General features: G+C 49.4%; 9 protein-coding genes across 9 annotated transcripts; 3 read left to right on the top strand and 6 right to left on the bottom strand.

Moving 5' to 3' along the window:
* Positions 1–430: 430 nt before the first annotated feature.
* N7506_004268 (NAD(P)-dependent alcohol dehydrogenase) lies at positions 431–1,654 on the top strand (the record flags this gene model as incomplete). The annotated part of the gene is made up of 2 exons (XM_056953562.1): positions 431–571; positions 629–1,654. The coding sequence occupies 2 exons, from the start codon at positions 431–433 to the stop codon at positions 1,652–1,654; spliced, it is 1,167 nt and encodes a 388-aa protein (XP_056812451.1).
* A 116-nt stretch (positions 1,655–1,770) lies between these two features.
* N7506_004267 (uncharacterized protein) lies at positions 1,771–3,691 on the bottom strand (the record flags this gene model as incomplete). The annotated part of the gene is made up of 4 exons (XM_056953561.1): positions 1,771–2,904; positions 2,954–3,270; positions 3,323–3,398; positions 3,470–3,691. The coding sequence occupies 4 exons, from the start codon at positions 3,689–3,691 to the stop codon at positions 1,771–1,773; spliced, it is 1,749 nt and encodes a 582-aa protein (XP_056812450.1).
* Positions 3,692–5,391: 1,700 nt separating this feature from the next.
* Positions 5,392–7,241, top strand: N7506_004266 (uncharacterized protein; the record flags this gene model as incomplete). Its single annotated transcript, XM_056953560.1, has 5 exons — positions 5,392–5,610; positions 5,661–6,329; positions 6,387–6,786; positions 6,846–6,946; positions 7,014–7,241. The coding sequence occupies 5 exons, from the start codon at positions 5,392–5,394 to the stop codon at positions 7,239–7,241; spliced, it is 1,617 nt and encodes a 538-aa protein (XP_056812449.1).
* Positions 7,242–7,714: 473 nt separating this feature from the next.
* On the bottom strand, positions 7,715–8,927 carry N7506_004265 (uncharacterized protein; the record flags this gene model as incomplete). The annotated part of the gene is made up of 4 exons (XM_056953559.1): positions 7,715–8,211; positions 8,269–8,583; positions 8,655–8,860; positions 8,911–8,927. The coding sequence occupies 4 exons, from the start codon at positions 8,925–8,927 to the stop codon at positions 7,715–7,717; spliced, it is 1,035 nt and encodes a 344-aa protein (XP_056812448.1).
* A 615-nt stretch (positions 8,928–9,542) lies between these two features.
* On the bottom strand, positions 9,543–10,247 carry N7506_004264 (uncharacterized protein; the record flags this gene model as incomplete). Its single annotated transcript, XM_056953558.1, has 2 exons — positions 9,543–9,772; positions 9,866–10,247. 2 exons carry the CDS (start codon positions 10,245–10,247, stop codon positions 9,543–9,545), a joined length of 612 nt encoding a protein of 203 aa, XP_056812447.1.
* Positions 10,248–10,616: 369 nt separating this feature from the next.
* Positions 10,617–11,498, bottom strand: N7506_004263 (uncharacterized protein; the record flags this gene model as incomplete). Its single annotated transcript, XM_056953557.1, has 1 exon — positions 10,617–11,498. One exon carries the CDS (start codon positions 11,496–11,498, stop codon positions 10,617–10,619), a length of 882 nt encoding a protein of 293 aa, XP_056812446.1.
* A 2,403-nt stretch (positions 11,499–13,901) lies between these two features.
* N7506_004262 (D-isomer specific 2-hydroxyacid dehydrogenase family protein) lies at positions 13,902–15,178 on the top strand (the record flags this gene model as incomplete). The annotated part of the gene is made up of 4 exons (XM_056953556.1): positions 13,902–14,046; positions 14,120–14,186; positions 14,244–14,527; positions 14,595–15,178. The coding sequence occupies 4 exons, from the start codon at positions 13,902–13,904 to the stop codon at positions 15,176–15,178; spliced, it is 1,080 nt and encodes a 359-aa protein (XP_056812445.1).
* Positions 15,179–15,289: 111 nt separating this feature from the next.
* Positions 15,290–16,380, bottom strand: N7506_004261 (DUF1295 domain protein; the record flags this gene model as incomplete). The annotated part of the gene is made up of 2 exons (XM_056953555.1): positions 15,290–15,623; positions 15,677–16,380. The coding sequence occupies 2 exons, from the start codon at positions 16,378–16,380 to the stop codon at positions 15,290–15,292; spliced, it is 1,038 nt and encodes a 345-aa protein (XP_056812444.1).
* A 301-nt stretch (positions 16,381–16,681) lies between these two features.
* On the bottom strand, positions 16,682–19,482 carry N7506_004260 (putative DNA mismatch repair protein; the record flags this gene model as incomplete). The annotated part of the gene is made up of 3 exons (XM_056953554.1): positions 16,682–18,582; positions 18,630–19,021; positions 19,076–19,482. 3 exons carry the CDS (start codon positions 19,480–19,482, stop codon positions 16,682–16,684), a joined length of 2,700 nt encoding a protein of 899 aa, XP_056812443.1.
* Between the last annotated feature and the right edge of the window lie 170 nt (positions 19,483–19,652).

Genomic DNA, 19,652 nt, shown 5'->3' with positions numbered 1-19,652 from the left:
TATTTATGTTCCCCCTTACGATGTCACGATCTGTTTCTGTTATGCTTTATGTTTACCCTGGTCGACTAGGAAAAATACATCCTACCCCACTGTCACTAATGTTTACTCTGTTTTTCGGTTACCTGCAGCAATGTAAATTGTCTCGTATAGCTCCCGCAGCATCGCAGGTGCGCGGGGGCTAACCACAATTTGACCCGAAGTAGCAATTATACACCGCAGTAAAGTTACATGTATACAAGGCGAATTGTGATGATCCCCCATGTCGGTCGTTTGTCACCCGATATTCCTTTCCCGACCACCCGACGACGTCCCGTTGCAGGAGCAAGCGACAAGTGGTCTTGTATAAAGTAGGGTAAACTACTGCTCACGGTTTTCAACGACTTTCACCTCCTCACAACTCCCACACTCTTACTACCATCAACCCTTCAGCATGGAAAGCCTTGGAGAGAATCCCTCTTGCTTACTCTATGGCGGCGGTGATGCGAGATACGAAAATCGCCCTATGCCAGTGATTGAAGATCCCCTTGATGTTATTATCCGCATCGCCTACGTAGGCGTCTGTGGCAGCGATGTATACAACCCCTTGCAAAACAACAACCTCTCTCGATAACCTTCTAACAAAAGTCAGGTCCATTTCTGGCTCCATGGTGGCGTCAAGCACCACGTCTCGGAGCAAACCCCCATAGTGATGGGCCACGAAGCGTCAGGAATAGTCCACGCCGTCGGATCTGGAGTTTCAACCTTGAAGCCTGGCGATGAGATTGCTATCGAGCCCGGCTTCGCCTGTCGAATCTGTGTGAATTGCAAAAACGGTCATTACAACCTGTGTCCAAGGATGAAATTTGCCGCCAACCCACCTCATACGCACGGCACCTTGTCAAAATTTTTCAAAGTTCCAGCTGATTGCTGTTTCAAGATCTCTAGTACGATGGGGGAAAGCACGGCATTGGGCGGTCCGTATAATAGATCAGATCTTCGGATTGGACTCGATGAAGCAGTACTCATTGAGCCGATGGCTGTTGCGGTCCATTCTGTCAGACAGGTCGGTGTCAAGCCCGGCGACAGGGTCATTGTGTTTGGAGCTGGGACGGTGGGGCTCTTTTGCGCGGCTCTTGTGCGCGAGTTTGGGGCCACTGTTGTTGTATCAGTTGATCTCAGCGATGAGAAGTTGAGTTTTGCACAAAAGTGGATGGAGCGAGATCGTTTCTTGTTTGCGACTGCTATTCCAGATCGGGAGTTGAGCGCCGAGGACAATGCGACTGCTATGAAGAATTGGCTTGGAAGCCTCGACCCCAATGAAGATCCTGGGATCTCAGGGTTTGATGTTGCGATTGAGGCTACTGGGGCTGAGTCTTGCATCCAGACAGCTGTTCATTCGCTTCGCCTTGGGGGCTCGTTTGTGCAAACTGGGCTCGGAAACCGCAATGTCAACTTTCCCATCTCAACGGTCTCGGAGAACGAAATTACTATTAAAGGGTGCTATCGATATGGCCCTGGGGATTTCAAACTCGCGCTGCAGTTGGCCATATTCGGCAGGATCGAACTGAAGCCGCTCATTACCAAAGTGTTTGCCTTTGAGGAGGTCACCCAAGCCTGGGAAACTACAAAGCGTGGCGAGGGAATCAAAACTCTGATCCGAGGCATGGGATTCTGAGACAAGGGTCTTGTTCATTCAGGGATCAAGCATGAACAAATAATTTGATTATCATTATGAATAAATGTCATAACTTTGTACAACATAGCACCGTACTGTTGATCTGCAACGGGAACCTACCAAGCATAAGGCCGAGTCTCCCTGACAACTGTGTGTTCTGTGCGCATGTTCCAGCCTTTTTCGTCATCGATCGAATCATCGTCTCCTTGAAGGCCCTGGTTGGTTTCTAAGGCACGGTCCAGATCGTAATGCTCAGTCAGGAGGCTGATCAGCATTGCCACTCCTGAGACACCACAGCAGACTATCCAAACTGTGCGTAGACTGTCCGTGTAAGCATCTTTCAGATTTGACTTATTGGCGCCATCAGCCATGGTCTTGATAACTTGAACCAAACCAGCTGCATCTTTGCTGTAGGCGTTGGCCATAGGGGCCAACTCAGGATATCGCATGATATTGTGGAACATGCGGTTCTGGAAGACAACGCCGCCAACAGCGACTCCGATGGCTTGGCCCAGAGCGCGGAAGAAACTGAACATGGCGACTGCGATCGCCAAATTTTCAGGCTCTGAAGAGGCCTGCACGGCATAGCCAAGAGCAGGAAACAGGATACCTAGTCCGAGACCAGGCACGATGTTCAGAAGAACCCATCCCAAGATACTGGTGTCAGCTTTGATGAGGCACATGAGACCGATTCCGATTGTTGAAAGGACCCATCCAAGCCACACTGCCCATTGGTAGCGTCCTGTGATTGTGATGAGAATGCCGACTACCAACCCACTTGGTGCGACGGTGAACGTCTCGGGGAACAGTGCGATGCCGGAGATGATGGGGCTATACTCCTTCACTGCCTCATAATAGAGGGGAAGATAATACAAAGCACACCACAAGATCAAGCCCTGTAAGACACTCCCAATGAAGGAGGCTGTCGCTGTCCTGTTTTGGAATATCACCGGAGGGATAATAGGGTCGGACGCGAAGCGGTACTCATAGTACGCGAAGGTAAGCAGACCAACTGCCCCAACAATAAGAGGGACCAAGGTCCTCCACGAGTCCCAGTCGTAGGAGACACCACCCCAGCTGAGTGGAATCAGGAAGGATGACATGCTTCCAACAAAGATGATGGTTCCGACGTAATCAATTCGACCGAGTTTTTCCATCAACGAGCTGGGTGCTAGTTTGAGGTTGAGGAATAGAATGACCAGTATCCCGCCAACGCCAATGAAAGGGAAATTGATGTAGAAAATCCACCTCTGCTTTAATTTAGCAGACAAATTTGTAGGATGTAAGCACTCCACTTACCCATGACACCTTCTCAGAGAACCCACCTCCAAGGATAGGTCCCGTCACAGATCCAGCACTCCACATCGCGCTGAGAATGCCGAAGTATTGTCCCCGCCACCGAAGAGGGACCAGATCGGTCATGATAACCTCACTGAGTGAGATAATGCCGCCTCCACCCACACCTTGGATTGACCGGCCGATCAACATATATGTGAAATCATTTGCAATGGCACATATCACAGCACCGACAGCGAAGAATACAAGAGAGATCAGGATCATGGATCGACGGCCGAAGATGTTGGAGAATGACGCGAAGCTGGGTTGGAACACTTTTCCTGGAATTAGCTACATGGAGTTTTCGAAGGTTGTGATTTCCGACAAGCTCACCTGTTGAGCACAGCAAGAATGAAGTCCCGCTCCAGAATGCCTCGATGGCGGTTCCTTTGAGTTCAAGAGCGATATCCTATATGCCACGAGAAAAGTCAAATGAGAAAAGGAGAAAAAATTTTTACAGATGGCTTTTGTATGACTTACCGGCAGGGCCACCGACAGTGATGTTCCATCTAACGCAGCCATCAAAGTCAAGACCGAAAGAGTGAAAAAGACCAATATTCCACGTCGTCCCAGAGCAAACTTTTCGTCATCACTCTTCTTTTTGTTTTTCACATTTCGCTTCACGTCATATGACGACCTTCCCAGGCTGTCTTCGTATTCATATCGCCCTCGTCTATAAAATGGAAAGTCTTCGTCCGCCATGAGGGATGTTTTTCAAAATCCCGATCGAACAGCCAAGTTGTACACGGGCCAAAACAAGGCCCAGGGTCCCCGCGATAGCTCCGGGCTGAGTGAGAATGCAACTTGCAGCCGCTCAATTGGGAAATCGGCGTGCCAAGAGTCGGTGCAATTCCACGCCGAAACATCTCATCAGGCGGGGTTCGGGCCAGATTTATGCTGTTTTAGTATGCCTGATGATTCGTCTGGATATGAGTTTTGCTTTCAGAGCCAGTTTGTGATCATTCGTCGGGTGATTGCGCGGTGGTCGGAATTCTAATGGCCCTGACCGACCGTCCGAGTTTCAGTCACTGGCTTCAGTGCTGAGGCAAGGTGGCGTTGGGAGATTGAACTGAAAGCTCATCCAAGTCTTTCCTCGCCATAGTCTAGGCAATGGCTATAGAGGGGTGTGCCAAAGAAATCCCGAATGTCGGAGCTTTGCATGGTGTCTTTATTCTTGATCAAACTCCCGACCATCGTTTGCGGGAATCAGGACCCTCAGTGAGCATGGGTGCACTGGTTTTGAGATCAAACTCAACATCCATCTTGATAGAGTGATAAAGGCGGCCAGTCAATCCATGGATGTATCTATGCTGCATACGTCTTGCGAGACGAAAAAGAACGAAAGGATCACAAACATTGGAAAGGGAGGGGCAGTGAACAAGCCAGTCAGCCACAATGTGGCCTGAAATATGAGGCATCAGTTGAACACCTCAAACCCCAAAATGTTCGACCAGTGGATTCTTTGGTGTATTATTCTTTCACAATTCGATTCGCAAGTAACCACGATCTGCAATTGTCAATATTTCGAGGGGTTCTCAAGAGATTATGAAATCTGATTAGTTGATTCAATTTACCCGAGCTTAGTCTCCACACTGAACGTTTTCCAGGGTTTCCAAACAGCTCTAAAGTAAAAAAGTATTTGATTGAAATTGGAATGGCTAGAGGATGAGAAACCAGGTCGCCAGCATTTAGTCACCGTATTATTGAGTCATGAATCGATTGACAAGTCAAAGTGACCTTGAAAGACATTGTTATCGGCTTGGTGATTTCGGTTTTTTTGGGCAGCGAAAACTGATCTCAAGGTTTATTCTAACTCAACGATTTGCTGGAAACTGTTTAGATTGCAGAAATCACGGACCATTCTCCATGTTCAGTATCCAAAGCCCTGTGGGTTAGATCAAGCCCAAAGTCGAAAGTCTTGTCTAGGTTAAGAAATCGAAACAAGTGGCGTCATCCCACGACAGATGGCAACATACACACCAAGACTGAGGTTGACGCTTGGCTATGGAAAAACTCTCGCCTTGACCTCTGTCCACGGGAATTCTGATTTCTATCAGATCTACTATGTTCCTCAATTTGCCTCTTGTACGATCCAGATGTGTTTGTGGTAGTGAATTGTTGAAGTATAGGCGAACCCTTGTTCAGCCATCTACTGTGCACAAAGTACGAAAATCTGCGCGACAGATACGGAGTGAATAGGGCTTTGCCGGATGCCAAGCAATGGCTTTCTATACTTGTTTCTCCGCGGCATGGCTTGCCACATGGCTGATCATCTTGCTTTCATACTGGCTGGCCCCATTGCGCAATTCTAGGCGTCAGGCACGCCGTGTAAGAATGAGAAGAATATAAGAGCAGAAGGGGATGCACAATTGAAGTTATCCAGGAAAGAAGCGAGCTCCAAGATGTCGGAGAAAAGTTCGCCATCGATAGAGCCCAAGGAGGCAACTGTCTCTATCCAGGAACCGTCGCTCAAGAACCAGAAAATCAGTGGCTCGGGTGGAGTGCTAGCTGGCGGTGGCTCAATTGAATTGTATGCTCCAATTCCAGAGTATGAAGGAAAGCATCGATATGATCCAACGGCGGAATGGACTGAGAAGGAAGAGAAGGTGCTTGTCAGAAGGGTAAGAACTTCAACTCATGCTCGACCCACCTGGATCTGACCTTGAAATAGCTAGACTACCGAATTTGCTCTTGGGTGTGCTTGATGTTTTTCGCTCTCCAGTTGGATCGTGGAAATATTTCGCAAGCTCTATCAGATGGTATGCTTGATGACCTCGCCTTGTCTACCAACCAGTACAACTATGGTATGACAATCTTCTATCTTTGTTTCTTGTGCGCCGAGGTGCCATCGCAGATGGTGTCGAAGAAGCTTGGACCCGATAGGTGGATTCCTATACAGATGGTTTTGTGGAGTGTTATTGGTATCTGCCAGGGCTTTGTTACTGGCGAGAAGAGCTTCTACGCCACAAGAGCGCTCCTAGGGTTGGTGGAAGGTGGTTTCATTCCCGATGCCCTTCTTTACCTGTCATACTTCTACACGAATGCTGAGCTGCCAATGCGCGTCGCTTTCTTCTATTGCGCGTCGAACGGCACTGCGATTGTGGCGGCATTCTTGGCTTTCGGTATTCTTCATATGCGAACAGTGGGTGGCTGGGCAGGCTGGAGGTGGCTTTTCGTTCTCGAGGGTGCTTTGACCTTCTTCATTGGTGTCATATCCTGGTTTTACCTTCCCCCGAGTCCCACTGAAACCAAAAGTTGGTTCCGGGGCAAGGATGGGTGGTTTACGGAGAGGGAGGAAGTCATTATGGTCAACCGAGTCTTACGTGACGACCCGGCGAAGGTGAGAGAGATATCGCTCATCAACTATCGCGAGCAACAAAGTACTAACAAATCTTAGGGTGGCATGCACAATCGCCAGGGCTTAACCTTGAAGCTTCTCTGGGACGCTCTCATGGACTACGACCTTTGGCCGATGTACGTGATCAGCTGGACCATGCTCATTCCGACCAACCCCCCAACAGCGTATTTAACGCTTTTCTTGAAATCTCTCGGATTCGATACCTTCCAAGTCAACCTTCTGACCATCCCCGGATATGTGCTATTTTTAATCCAACTGGTATTCTGGTCCTGGGTATCTGAAAAAATCAACAACCGCATGGCAATCGTGTTGTTTTACTCCTTGTGGTGCTTCCCCCTCTTGCTGGCACTGGAGCTTCTTCCATCTGGTGCAAGTGCATGGAGCTGGTACGCTCTCACTGTACTGATTATTGGTTTCCCCTACATCCACTCTATCAACGGTTAGTACTGTCGGCATCTTGATTCTGCTTTTTCATTTCTGACATCACTCTTCTTTTAGTCAGTTTAATTTCTCGAAATGCAGGCTCAGTCCGCACACGCACCGTGGGCAGCGCAGTATACAACATGATCTGCCAAGCAGGTTCCATCATTGCTTCCAACGTGAGTATCATCTCCGAGGCCGGCATTGCACGCAGGGAATCTTTGACTGATGATTGGCGAATGACAGATCTACCGAGCGGACGACAAGCCCTACTACCGAAGGGGTAACAAGATTCTTCTTGCCCTTGTTGCGTGGAACGTCGTTATGACCATCTTTATCAAGGGCTACTATATCCGGAGAAACAAGCAGCGCGAAGAGACATGGGATAACATGAGTTCTGAGCAGAAAGATCACTACTTGGCGACAACCAAGGATGAGGGAAACAAGAGATTGGACTTCAGGTTTGCCCACTAGATTCGACACATTGGGCATGTCTCTTCTTGTTTATCAAAGAGAGCGGACAATTCATAAATAGATTAGTGAACATCACTCACTATAATAACTCACGCAAAACATCTGCATATTTTTTGTGAAATCTTGACCCAGGAACCTGTGCCACACATGTGTGACCAAATAATTTACTGAGCTTTCGTAACTGTGTCTCAAATTTATTCGTTTGGCATTCAGTATCCAGCCGAGTTTTCAATCACACTGTCCAACAGACCATTACGAATACCTGGTATCGTCTCTCCAGTTTCTTCATCTTTGAGAGGGCCAAGGTCGTGCTGGATATAAGACCAAACTCGGGAGCGACCTTACCATCAGCCCACACCACAAAAGCACGCCCTTACGGACCGCCAATACAAACCTTGGAAATATTTTTCTCAAAGCAGAAAAGTTTTCTTGGACAAGAAGTTGATTTTGACTGTTTAGCTATACGACTTGCTTCAGGTAGAATCTTGAACACGCTGCCATTCCGATCGAAGAATCGCGGGAAGCTCTTCTTCGATACTTGGTCGTGAGGGCTTCCATCCTAGGACGTGGCGTGCTCGTCGCGCCTGGCCACGAGAGTTCATACCCCAGCTCAGAGATTCAAACCCTGCATACTTTTTGGCGCTTTCCAAATCAATTGACTCGGCCTTGGCCTCTGGAATATATCCCAACTTTGCAGCCGCCTCTGCGGTAGCGGCAGCCAGCTCGCCCCAGTAATGCTCCCCATTCTCGGTAAGGTAGTAAGCATCCGCCCCCCAAAGCCCAGGATCAGTTCGGCCAGCGATTGAAGCTTCCACGAGTAGCACATACATGTCACTAAGGTCGTGTACGTGCACGTTGTTCCAAATTGACCGACCGGCGCCAATGATTGGTCCCTTCTTTAGACGAATTGTTACGTTTGCGAGTTCGTAGACCTGTCGTCCGCGCTGAGAAACGGGTCCCCGGCCTTGACCTGCTAGGGTGTAAGTACATGGTTGTATTGAGAGGGATGAAGGGACCGGATACGTACCGTAGATTGTTGGCGGGCAAACCAGTGCTGTCTTAAGCACATCGGCATGCTTGGTCCCAGCCTCCAATATTAGCTGGTCGACATTCCGATGGAAAGCGTGGTCGGGCAGATTCAGCAACTCGTCCACTCCCTCCCAATCATTGTAAATGTGCTCGCTCTTGTTTCCGAATTCATTCTTGTCGCTGTCTTCCCATGTGAGGATGCCAGTTCCGCCCGTGTGAAGCAAGAAGCCGGGCTTTTCCTTGCTGTGACCAGAGACTAAACCAGCAATGATTGCTTTGGCCGCTCCTACATGATCGGAAGCATCGGCGGTATCTGATGTCACGGGGTTAGAATCAGGTATCGAGGGATGTGGTCATCCATTTATCATGGGGGATGAAGCGTACGCAACACAATATCTGCTGCCGCACTTTCTCTCTCCAGCAAGCTTGAATCGTCGAGATCTCCGATAACTGTGCGAACAGAGGGATACTGGGCCTTGACTTGATCGGCTTTTTCCGCACTGCGGATAAGAGCCGAGTAGGAGAATTCAGGGTACTTGGCAAACAATGCGGCGAGGGAGTCGCCGCCAATGTACCCAGTCGCACCAGTGCTGGAGTAAGGTTAGATCAGGCTAGAAATGACAGATATAACCTAACGTACATGAATATCTTGCTCATGTTGATGTTGGGTTCCGACGTTGGATGGTGCGATGTGTGACGTCACGCGTATTTCCTGGTTGGAAAGGAAGGTTCGCGAGAGCAATGAAGATAGAACCTTCAGAGACGGTTAGATGCGAATAGTGAAGTCCAAATGAAAACCTCCCTCAGTTCTTGAGGTCGTCTCTTATTTGGTTCAACCCCGCAGCTCCGTCTTGGTGGGGATCCCTGGCATTTATAAGCACGTACTACGATGACTTCACCGGCGGATGAATGTGTCCGAGCTAAACTGGCTCTCGCTATTCATTTCCCGTGGATTTGTTTCCATGGTTCTGTATGAGATCAGGAGCTTCTAGCTGAACATCACTGTGGGGTATGGTCATCATTGGATGGGCTCGATGCATAGCACTGCTAGGACACATTCCAAGCTTCTAATTCGATCTTTACACCCCCGGTCATCAAAAACATCAAGTTCCAGGCGAAGCTCTATGTAAAATTGGACACGCACGCCATCCGTATGATTGGTTTTCTGGGCTGCAGAAGCCAACCTTGAAGATTTCGAAGGCTGCGCGACAACACTTGCGACAAGAATAGTGCATCAAGTCCAAAACCGAACCGTTTCAAGCGTTTCCATATTCATTGATTATTCGTTGGACGTATCATCGCTTCTTGTATATAGCCAGCGAATGGCGAGAATGACTCGACTGAGCGGAATCCGTACTTTTCATACATGGGTTTTCCCTCTGGTGATGCGGACAGGTATGTCTCCACACCCTCTGCATCAGCGCGACAGAGACCCCATTTGAGAAGTTTTGATGCCAGCCCTCGACCTTGTTGAGAGGGATGAACACCCAGCATATCCAAATCTGCATTAAGTCAGTTATTTGTGCGATGACCAGGAGCCTGACAGCGAGTGCCAAATGTCCAGGCCAAGGAAGGTGTCGTGGGCGTCAACCCACAATAATGAGGCCTGTCTTCCATCCACTTGTGATGTTGCCCATCCATGCTGGAGAAGAATCGCTCGCAGAGATCCTTATCGCTACTAGGCGCCCATTCCACCGATTCTTCGTGTTCCTGATCACGATCTGCGGTCACAGGTCGCTTCCATTTCGCGAATGCGGCGATTGCGCCTTTTTCATCTGTAATTTTGAGAAGAACCGCATTTCCTTCGTTTGCCTGTGTGCGAAGGGCGAGTGTATTGAAGCTGTGTTCCCACCACGCGGTTACGTCGGGTTTCTGCGGGAACATGGTGCGGTTGAATTCCCCACCAAAAGCCGTGTAGAATACCTGAGTGAGTTCCGCCGCATCCTCGGGGGTCGCATTTTGAATTTCGAGAGCCATGAGCGAGAGAAGATGAAGGGGATAGAAGGCTTGTTTCCACGTCACTCCAAAAGGCGCTGGGTTGAAGAATTTTGGGATTGCGGGATTCAAGTGGAGCTCCGTTTTTGTTCTGTGTTGAGCAAGCTTCTTAGAGGTGGCGAGCAATTGGCGCAAAATCTGAGACAGGTGTACTGTTTTTTCAGGAGAATACTAGCATTGACATTTTAAACATTAATTGTATGTACATTAAAAGTTCGCGACCATGACCACGTTATGGCCATTTCATATAGCTTCGGTTGGCATCTTGTCGTCGACAAGCACAGGGTGGTGCCGGGTAGTGTGTGTCGTAATGACCAAATGATTTCATGGGTACACCTGACGGGTATAAATTCATTGCTTCTCCTTGTTGAAGGCAGCATCTGGGATAGTGATCGGGCTGACGGGCTCGGAATCCCGCCTCGAATTGGCAGTCGCTGGGGGCATGTCTGCGCGCCCGGGAGCCACAGGGCCTCTGTATGCAGAATCGTGCGAAGGTGGCAATACAGAACGGCGAATCCGTGGGTCGTCGGGCTGTTGAGCCTTGCTGTCGGTGCTTTTCGTAGTCTCCATCTCGGCTTTCACACTTTGGTACATGCTCTCGACAATGAAAACCTCTTCTTGTACATCAAGGTCGCATCCGACCAAACAGAATTCGCGTTCACGCTGTTCGATGTACTCTCGAATATTCTTCCACTGGTTTTGGTAGTGTTTCAACCGGTCGGGGAGCCCTGAGCCACGGAGGTAGGTTAGGACACCGGCCATAATTGTGTTGATGGCGCCAAAGGCCGTGACCGCTGAGTGAGGGCCACTGGCTGCACCAAGAGCAGTCACGGCTGCAGCTACCACGACCTGAACTCCGAGACAAGTGTTGATAAGGAAGTTGAAGATCTTGTATGCCCGTTGCGCTTTGGTTTCATTGTCGATCACTCGCGTATAGATTCCAACGTTGGGCGCACTTCGGGCCAGATGGCCGACCTGGGTGAGGGCAGGCACGCTGTCAATTCCAGTTAGAGCGCGGAAGACGAGAAGCTTGTCGTTGATTGGAATGAGCGATTCCATTTGCGTAGTATTCACTCTCTTTGGACCAGGTGGGAGATCCTGTGGATAGCCATTTTGCATTCCCTGTGTTGCTGCCGCGTGAGCGGCCATTGGTGGGTATCCTTGTTCTTCGCGATCCAACGCGGCCTCGACGATCCGATGGAGGAGTCTGCGGTTGGGCTTTCTTTGCGACATCATGTATAGTATCGAGGGATTCGAATGCAGGAGATGAAAAGGCGCACGCTGCGCACAAGGGAGGGGAAACGTTCATATTTGTAGTGAAGGTTTAAGTGGGACCGTCATGCACGTCGAAGGGATTTCTTTTCTTTTTTTGTTCAAGTTATTTTCTTTTCTTTTTCGATAGAAGCCCGCATCGCACGGGAGTAGACGGCGGAAAGACAAAGTCACATTCTCACCCGTGCGCTAAAGTAGTGCTAAATTAGCTCTCAGCTCACATCTACATGAGATAGGCTTAGTCATTTTCCGTGTTTGGAAAGGCCTCAGAGTCACATCTGCAGGGTTTGACGAGCGGTGGGCTGTCTAAGATAGCCTCTGATTATGACAGGTTGAGAGACAGCGGCGGATGTTGGTCCGCGCGAACGGCGCAAACTTAGGGTGAAGAGGAGCCGACTGTTCTTCACTGGACCGGTGTTTGACTGAACCTTGGGCTTGCTGTGGCTTGCTTTTAGTGGAGATCAGCACGGCGCACTCACATGAAGCAGTCAAGAACGGTGGAGCCGCCTTCGAGATTCAAGGAATCATAGATCGTGGCCACGATCCAGTTCCGCGGCGACGGACGATCCCTCGGTAGACCTCTGCAGTTTCCAACTCGATGCAAGCGAAATTCTCCGAGTAGCACTAAGAGCGGGTTGTCGATGGAGCATATGTATGCCCGAAAACTAGGGTCTGGGCATGCGAACCTGATCATTTGTCACTTGTGCATGACAGGCGCAGAACCCTGGATCTAGTCAAGATAATCGGGACTGAAACTGCAGATCTGTTATGCTTCGAGTGAGCTCAGTGGACCATGTTGCACGGGTTGAAGACCCACAAGCACCTTGTTTGAGTGCCTGGCAATGCGCTTTGCGGGTTGTCCATGGGGTATGAATTGCTTTCAATGGAACTTTTTGAAAGCCCTGGATTGCTGAAAATCCGATCTTTGGACCTATCTAGTCAACAAGTCAAATCACGAGCTGGCCCGCGTGGCGCTTTTTGTTTTTGTTTGAATCGGCCCAGGTTTACACCATTGGTGGGTCAAGCCCCTGAAGCAGTTCATTTCGTGTTGAACCGGGGCCCAAGCTTCGTAGGCACTGCAAGATGCGTGGATTTGATTGGTTTTCTCAAGGCGCTTCATTTCCAGTCGCGTGGCGAGCTGAAAGCTCGCGAAATACGCTTCAAGACGATTGGCAGGGCGGGAAGCTTGACTCCATCTTGTGGAAGGGTTGATTTTTGGTCATCGCTGCCGGTTGAATTTCGGTAGTTCCGCACGGGTACAACCGCACGGCTCCAGAGTTCCAGATTTTCATTCCTCTGTTTACGGAGTACTCCGTAGGATGAAGTATGATGCATTGGACGCTGAGTTTCTGACCTCGGCTTTTGAATGGGGCCGTTTGCACCCGTTGTTTGTTTTCCATTTGGACACTAAGGCATTAAGGCAACAAGAACTTGTCACGGACCAGGAAGCTGAGAACTATTGTTTGTATTTTTTGCACGTATTTTACTAGCTAGATCATGTGATTACAGCCCCTGACAAAAAGGACTGAAATCCATGTAATAGAAGACAGCCCTGGAGAGTTTTTTACACTATTTTGGATAGACCCTGCGTGGCACCTGATTGGTCCGAAGAAGCCGTAACTTGATAGCTGTTGAGAGCCTGACAAACCAGGCAACAACCCGCGCCAACATCAGGTGTTGCGGCCTGGTTTGTCAGGCTTTCTACAGTTAACCAACCAATGGGAGCCAATAGTCCTCTCCATCGATGAGTTCTGAAAATTTCCATTTCTTGTTGCTTTTTATTCAAAGGTCCACTTCATTGAATAAGAAGCTGCTTATTGCCAGATTCCATCGATCGGAATATGGAATAGAGATACGAAAAACGCCAAATGAAAGTTCACGATGGGCACCCGTTAGCTGCCGCGGCCCGTCCTCGAGGTCAAATACTTTTGCCCGTTACTCCACTGCGACGATCACACCATACGAGTTTACATCTGGATGTCAGGGAGATTATGTCAAGTTACGTACTTTGACCCTTCAAGTGACATGAAGACACGAGGTTCCTGCATTATCATTTCCACAGACTCCGAGGGGCAGCAATCAGTTATGGGGTACGGAGTAGTGGTTGCTGAGATCATATTCGAGCAAAGTGTCGCAATACCACGCCATTGTTTGCAAGAGACGTGTTATTTCCAATGCAATCCTTTTCCAATCAAAGACGTCGATTCCTCTCGAGTGAGGGCTGCTTGTTAAGCCGAAGTGGGGAAGATGGGACTTCGGGGGAATTGATAAGGAAGGGAAAGCCGTTGCCCGTGCCTGGGGTCAGCCTCCAACCATTCACTTCCGGACTTCCGCCAATCCAACCTTTCTCAACATCATCACATAATGGGCGGAGAAAAGGCCCCAGAGCGTGTGCTCATTGTCCTGCACCGGCCGATTCCTGAGGATGTCCAGGCGGAGATCCGACACAAGTTTGCTGATGCCGAGGTCAGCTTCTACAATTCCGAGCTCGGTGTCCCGGTGCCTCCTGGTGCGTGAGCTCGATCAAAGCGTCCTTACTCATCCTTGAGCTCAAATTTGTCGTGGACTAACACCGGGGATAGAATTGTTTCACAAGGCGACTGTTCTTGTGACATTTGCAAGTCTTCCGGGCCTCAAGGATGCACAGAAGTACGGCACATAAGCTCCGATGTGTCAAAGAAGAAAAGACTGACGAGAACGCCGCAGCATTAAATTGATTCACACATTCTCTGCGGGCTTAGATCACCTATCACAACACCCTATCTTGCGCGAAAGCGATATCCACATCACCACCAGTTCCGGTATCCATGGTCCTCCCATTGCAGAATGGACTGTGATGAACTGGTTGGTCTCTTCTCGAAAGTATGCGGAGACATACGAAGCCCAAAAAGCCCACCAGTGGCAGAATAAGAACGGCGATGTCGGCGGGTTCCATGACCAAGTGGGCAAGAAAGTGGGGATTTTGGGATATGGAAGTATCGGACGTCAAAGTATGTGAGGGAATTGGCAAAGTGGAATCTACGTCCAATGAGAGAACATAGATCTGACAACCTACAGTCGCTCGTGTTTCACAAGCCTTGGGCATGACAGTTCACGCCTACACGGCCTCCCCTCGCCCAACACCAGAGTCCCGTCATGACCATGGCTACATTGTACCTGGAACTGGCGATCCCGATGGCTCAATTCCGGCCTCATGGCACCACGGAACCGATCGCGAATCTATCCGCAAATTTCTGGCTATCGGACTTGACCACCTGGTGATATCTCTCCCACTCACTCCGCAAACCACTTATCTACTCTCGGAGGAGGAAATTACGATCCTTTCTGAAAACAGCCATCACCATGCTAGCAACCCATATGTGACCAACATTTCACGAGGAAAGGTCATTGACCAAAAGGCACTCGTTGACGCGCTTCATTCAGGTGTGTTGGGCGGCGCAGCACTTGATGTTACTGATCCCGAGCCTCTTCCCGAAGATGATCCTCTTTGGGACGCGCCGAACGTGCAGATTAGCCCACACATCAGTTCTCGTGGGAAGGAGTATATCCCGCGTTCCCTCGATATTCTCAAGGTCAATTTAGGCCGCCTGGCGAAGGGCGAACCGTTGATTAATGATTACAAGCGGGATAAGGGGTACTAAAGTTGCTGAAACCAATCCACTTGGCATTAATAGATCGTTGATATTCGAGAATCAAACAAAGCTTGAATCACTAGGGAAAGCCTGAGCAGATTTGGAATTTTGGGTTGAATATCACCATTGCGGGTCAAGAGTAACCCGTAGCCCTTCCTCAATCACAACACTGATGAAGCCGCAACCAACAACAGCCAATGCCCATGGGTTCGCAAGTTGGCGGATCGCGGGCCAAAAGCTGTTGTTCTCTTTCTGCCATTGTCTAAGCTGATCGTACTTGGAAGAGTCTTGAGACTTGTAACGCTCCAACTGGCTGGCCTCGGTCTGCTTGTCACCGCCGACTAATCGAAGGAACAGGTAATTCGTGATAGGTCCAAGAAGCACAATTGGGTTCCAGAACCCAGCCATGTTCAGCAGGGTAAAAGAAAAATGAACTAATGTATCACCCAAATAGCTGTCGTCCCGTTAGCTTGCGCCCCATCCTCAATCGATAGTCAATAAACATACTTCGGATGCCGCACCAAACTCCAAACACCGTGTCGACACAAATCCGTTCGCTCTCGACGATGCAGCTCGAGTTGCGTATCCGCCATCACCTCCATCCCGAATCCAACACCAAAAAGGCCGACTCCAAGTGCGCGAATGATGCTCAGCCCGTCCTCACTAACCGGAAGAGTGGTGTCTCCTATAGTGAATGGAATGGTAAATGGCAAGGAAATGATGCCCAAAACAAGAGCCTCGGGTAGAAAGATCTTCACAAAAGCACTTTTCCAAAATCCGGGTTCGGTCTTAGCAGTTTCGTACCGCGAATCGTCACCACTGCGACTGAGAGATCGCGACGCGATCCGTGCAAAAAGCCTGGTTCCCCAGATTGTAACACAGCCCAGAATAACCTTTTCCGTCCATGGAATAGCATTCCAAACAGTATCAAATGAAAGATTATGCGTATACATAGGACTTCCGACTGCGGTCCACCAGGCATTGAGGACCTGAGAGGATGGCCAAAGCCAATCCTTCAACTCGACGCGGTTGGTTGCTTCAGCTGCGAGATATGTTCCCAGTGAAAGTGACGTATAAAGTCCAAATGAAGGGAGGAGAGTTGATTTGAAAATTCCTACATCACCAGGCGTCATGGCGTTCTGCAGGGGTGGTGAGTGGAGAGCACTCGAAGCTTGATTTTCTAAAGTTGAAGGGGGGATGAGGAACGCCATACTGCACAATTAGCAGGTATTGGGTAGCTTGATCGATCTTAGCGGGAGCATTGTTGGTTATTATATTCCTATCATAGATGTTGGTTCGGAAGATGTTGATGTCAATATTATGTCAGGTAGGTGGAATCCCGAGGTCGGGTGCCAGGTTTTGGGGCAGGAGAAAGTGGTCCTCACTCGACACCCAAAAAACAAGAACAAAAGCACCGGGCGCTCCTAATACTATTCAATAGGGGTATGATAAACAAATGGTAAAAATCGCAATATGAGCGAATATGATGGCCACAGAGTGAACAAATCACCATCATGTTTCCGCAAAAGAGTTGATGTGTTTATCAATAATTGAAGAGAGATCAATCGCCGGTCGCGGTGGTTGCGAAACGTCTTTTTGCGAAGCGTCTTTGGATTCATATTTCTCTTTCATGATACGCTCCAGGCGTTCATTCCAGAGGGGGAGGTATTCTTTCACCTCGGGTGACGAGAAAGCTGTAGGTTCGGGCCCTGGGTGGGCGTAATTGTCTTCGCGCGGACACGGTTTGAAAGAGCAAAAGTTTGGCGCCAAGTTCACTGAGCAAGAAACAGACAAATTATGCATGTCGAGGCCATCGGGTATCCTTTCAAAGGGAAGTCGATTGATCAATGACCTTTTGACCTTAGTGCCATTCGCTACAGACTCATTCGCGGCAGAGGACTCTTGTTGGCGCATCAAATAAGCTCTCGGATCATGAGGAGCGAGCTTCGACACCACGACGGGCTCCGCAATTGATACATCCGTCGATGTCAACGCGGCTTTGGCGGCGAGATACCGACTATTTTGAGAGGAAGGTGGTATCGGCGCAAGCTCTGGGTCCGGCGATATTTCACTAGTTCGAAACTGTAATCGCCTAGCTTGAATAGCTTCTTTCTTGCGCTTCTCGAAATCCAGTGCTTTTTCCAGATCGATTGGCTCCGGGCGGGCGCCGTCCTTGTGAAGCTGAGCAGCCCATCTATCGAGGACTGGGAATCCTCGTCCACTGTCCATTGAGACTGGATTACCATCGAATTGGTCATCTAGAGGCGAGGGCTGGTTTGGTGGAGACTGACGAGGGGAAGGCTCCTCTGAAGATGGCGAGAGAGAGTGAGTTTGCTCTTGGTGATCTGCGCCATCATGCGGCGGGTTGTGCGAGATCCCAAACCGTTGCTGTGCGAGGGATGACAATGGCTCCTCAATTGCTTCTTGGGAAGGCTCTAACTGTGTAACGGGGGTCTGCTCCAGCGAAATTTGTGTGGTCCTCTGAAACCAGGTGTCAAGCGCCCCGTTCCCATAGCGCTCACGATCACGCTCCCTATCTGCGCGGCGGAAGCTCGTCATGCGATTTGTTTCCGGTGATGAGCTTGCTGGCCCATGTCGTTGTTCGCGACGTTGGCTAATTGGTGACCCCAAAGTACGTCTGGTAGTTGGGGGGCTTGGTAGCGTTGATATTATGGGCAAGAGCTGAGCGGGAAACATTCCACTATGTCTTCTCATTGTTCGCGTGGGAGTCTCATTCAATGAGCTACCGGGCCTTGGGCTGATCCGATTGGGGTTTTCACTTCGTGGTGTGCGGAAAGATGCATTGATCCTAGCGATACTTTCGGGGTTTATGGTCCCAGGACGCTTGGCTTTGTTCCCATTTGAGCCCTCGGGGGCGTGGCCTCGTTCATGTTCGGAACTGTTAATTGACAATATAACAGGTTCCAAAAGACTTCGTCTTTGTAATGATTCGTTGGGTGCAGTGTCGCTAACAGGTTCATTAGAGCCAATGACTTCTGCTTGAGGCTCGGCAACTGATCTTCTTGCCATAAGAAGATCAAAGCCGCTGGAAGTCTGGTTAGACTTGTGAACATCATCCTTTTTCTTTTGATGTTTGGTCTTCTCTCCGCCATCTGACTCTCCGTAATGCTCCCGAAAGAGGTTTGTTATCAATGTCAAAACGGAGTCTCGATCTTCAAACATGACATCATCCTTTGCTGGTTCGATGTTCACATCATAAGTTCCCCGGGGACAAAGAATGTGTAAAGCCAAGAATGGATCGCTGATTGACTTTTGGGTCTCGCTTTTTGAAGCGACAGAACGGATATAAGACTTGTATATTTTGGCAATTTCCTGCCCGATGCCCCTGCTGTTAGAAAGAGGGCGACCATCCACACTGATGTATTGGCCTGTATTATTAATTTTGGTCGTATCTGGTGGAGTCAGAGATGATCGAGCAATCAGGCGAAGGAAAGCTCACCAGGTTGGGTGTTTGGAAGAAAGGCTACCACTTCCAACGTCCTCCGCTCTGGCGATGTTGCTTCAGTCATCTCCGCCGCCGTCTCAGAGCAAAGCTGTTTGAGTACACACGAAGAGACTATGTCCTTACCAGCCACTTTGAGCGTCGCATCCAGCAGTGAGGGGTTCGTACTTGGTGCATATGACCAATTGTTGTTCTCGTTGGTGGCTTTGAGAACTTTCAGAGAAAGCCTTTTTGATGGCTGGGATATAGCATATGACTGTAGGAGTTTTCTTATCCTGGTCAGACTCCTCGCGGCGCTCTTTAGCGTGGTCTGCCTGCGGACAGGGATGTGTTTGAGAAAGTCTGTGATGCGCACAGTAGTCCCAACCGGGTGAGATATCCTCTGTGTCCTGTACCAAAGAGTCAGATAATTTGAAACATGACGCCAATGATCTTTCACTCACCCAGTTACCTCTCCATCCCTTCCATATTTTACACATACTCCAACAACTTCAGATTCAACTCGTGTGGTGACGCTGACCGCCCCCGACATCTCAGCAACACTAGCCAGGGCTTCCCCACGAAACCCCAATGAAGAGCCACCGACGTTTCTCAGGTCATCTAGTGTTTGAATTTTGCTGGTGAAGGATCGCTTGCAAACAATCTTTTGGTCTGCGGGAGGAATCCCATGACCGTTGTCCTTAAGTTGTATAATGTCCACGGTGTTTTGGGAGATTTCAATTTGCAAAGAAGAGGCAGACGCATCTAGTGCATTGTCCACGAGCTCCTTAACCACAGAGTATGCATCGGAAATGACAGATGTGGAGCCAATTGCCCTGGCGGTGCTCTGTGGAAGGGCCTCGATCGGCATGCTGCGCGTTCGGGATCAAGTCCTCATCCCTGGAAGCACCGATTTGATCTCCACGGACCATTTAATCGCGTGGGAAAGATGAAATTCCGTCTGATTGATGGAGACGAGATGTAAATGTTGATGGAGAATAGCCCGGGGACTAATTTCCACGCACTGGACTCGTCCGATTT

Source organism: Penicillium brevicompactum (genome assembly GCF_028827555.1).
Source record: "Penicillium brevicompactum strain IBT 35665 chromosome Unknown utg000003l_segment0_segment0, whole genome shotgun sequence".
In the NCBI taxonomy this organism is placed as follows: domain Eukaryota; kingdom Fungi; phylum Ascomycota; class Eurotiomycetes; order Eurotiales; family Aspergillaceae; genus Penicillium; species Penicillium brevicompactum.
Note: the sequence above shows the minus strand (reverse complement) of the source record. Positions and strands in the feature narration are given on the sequence as shown.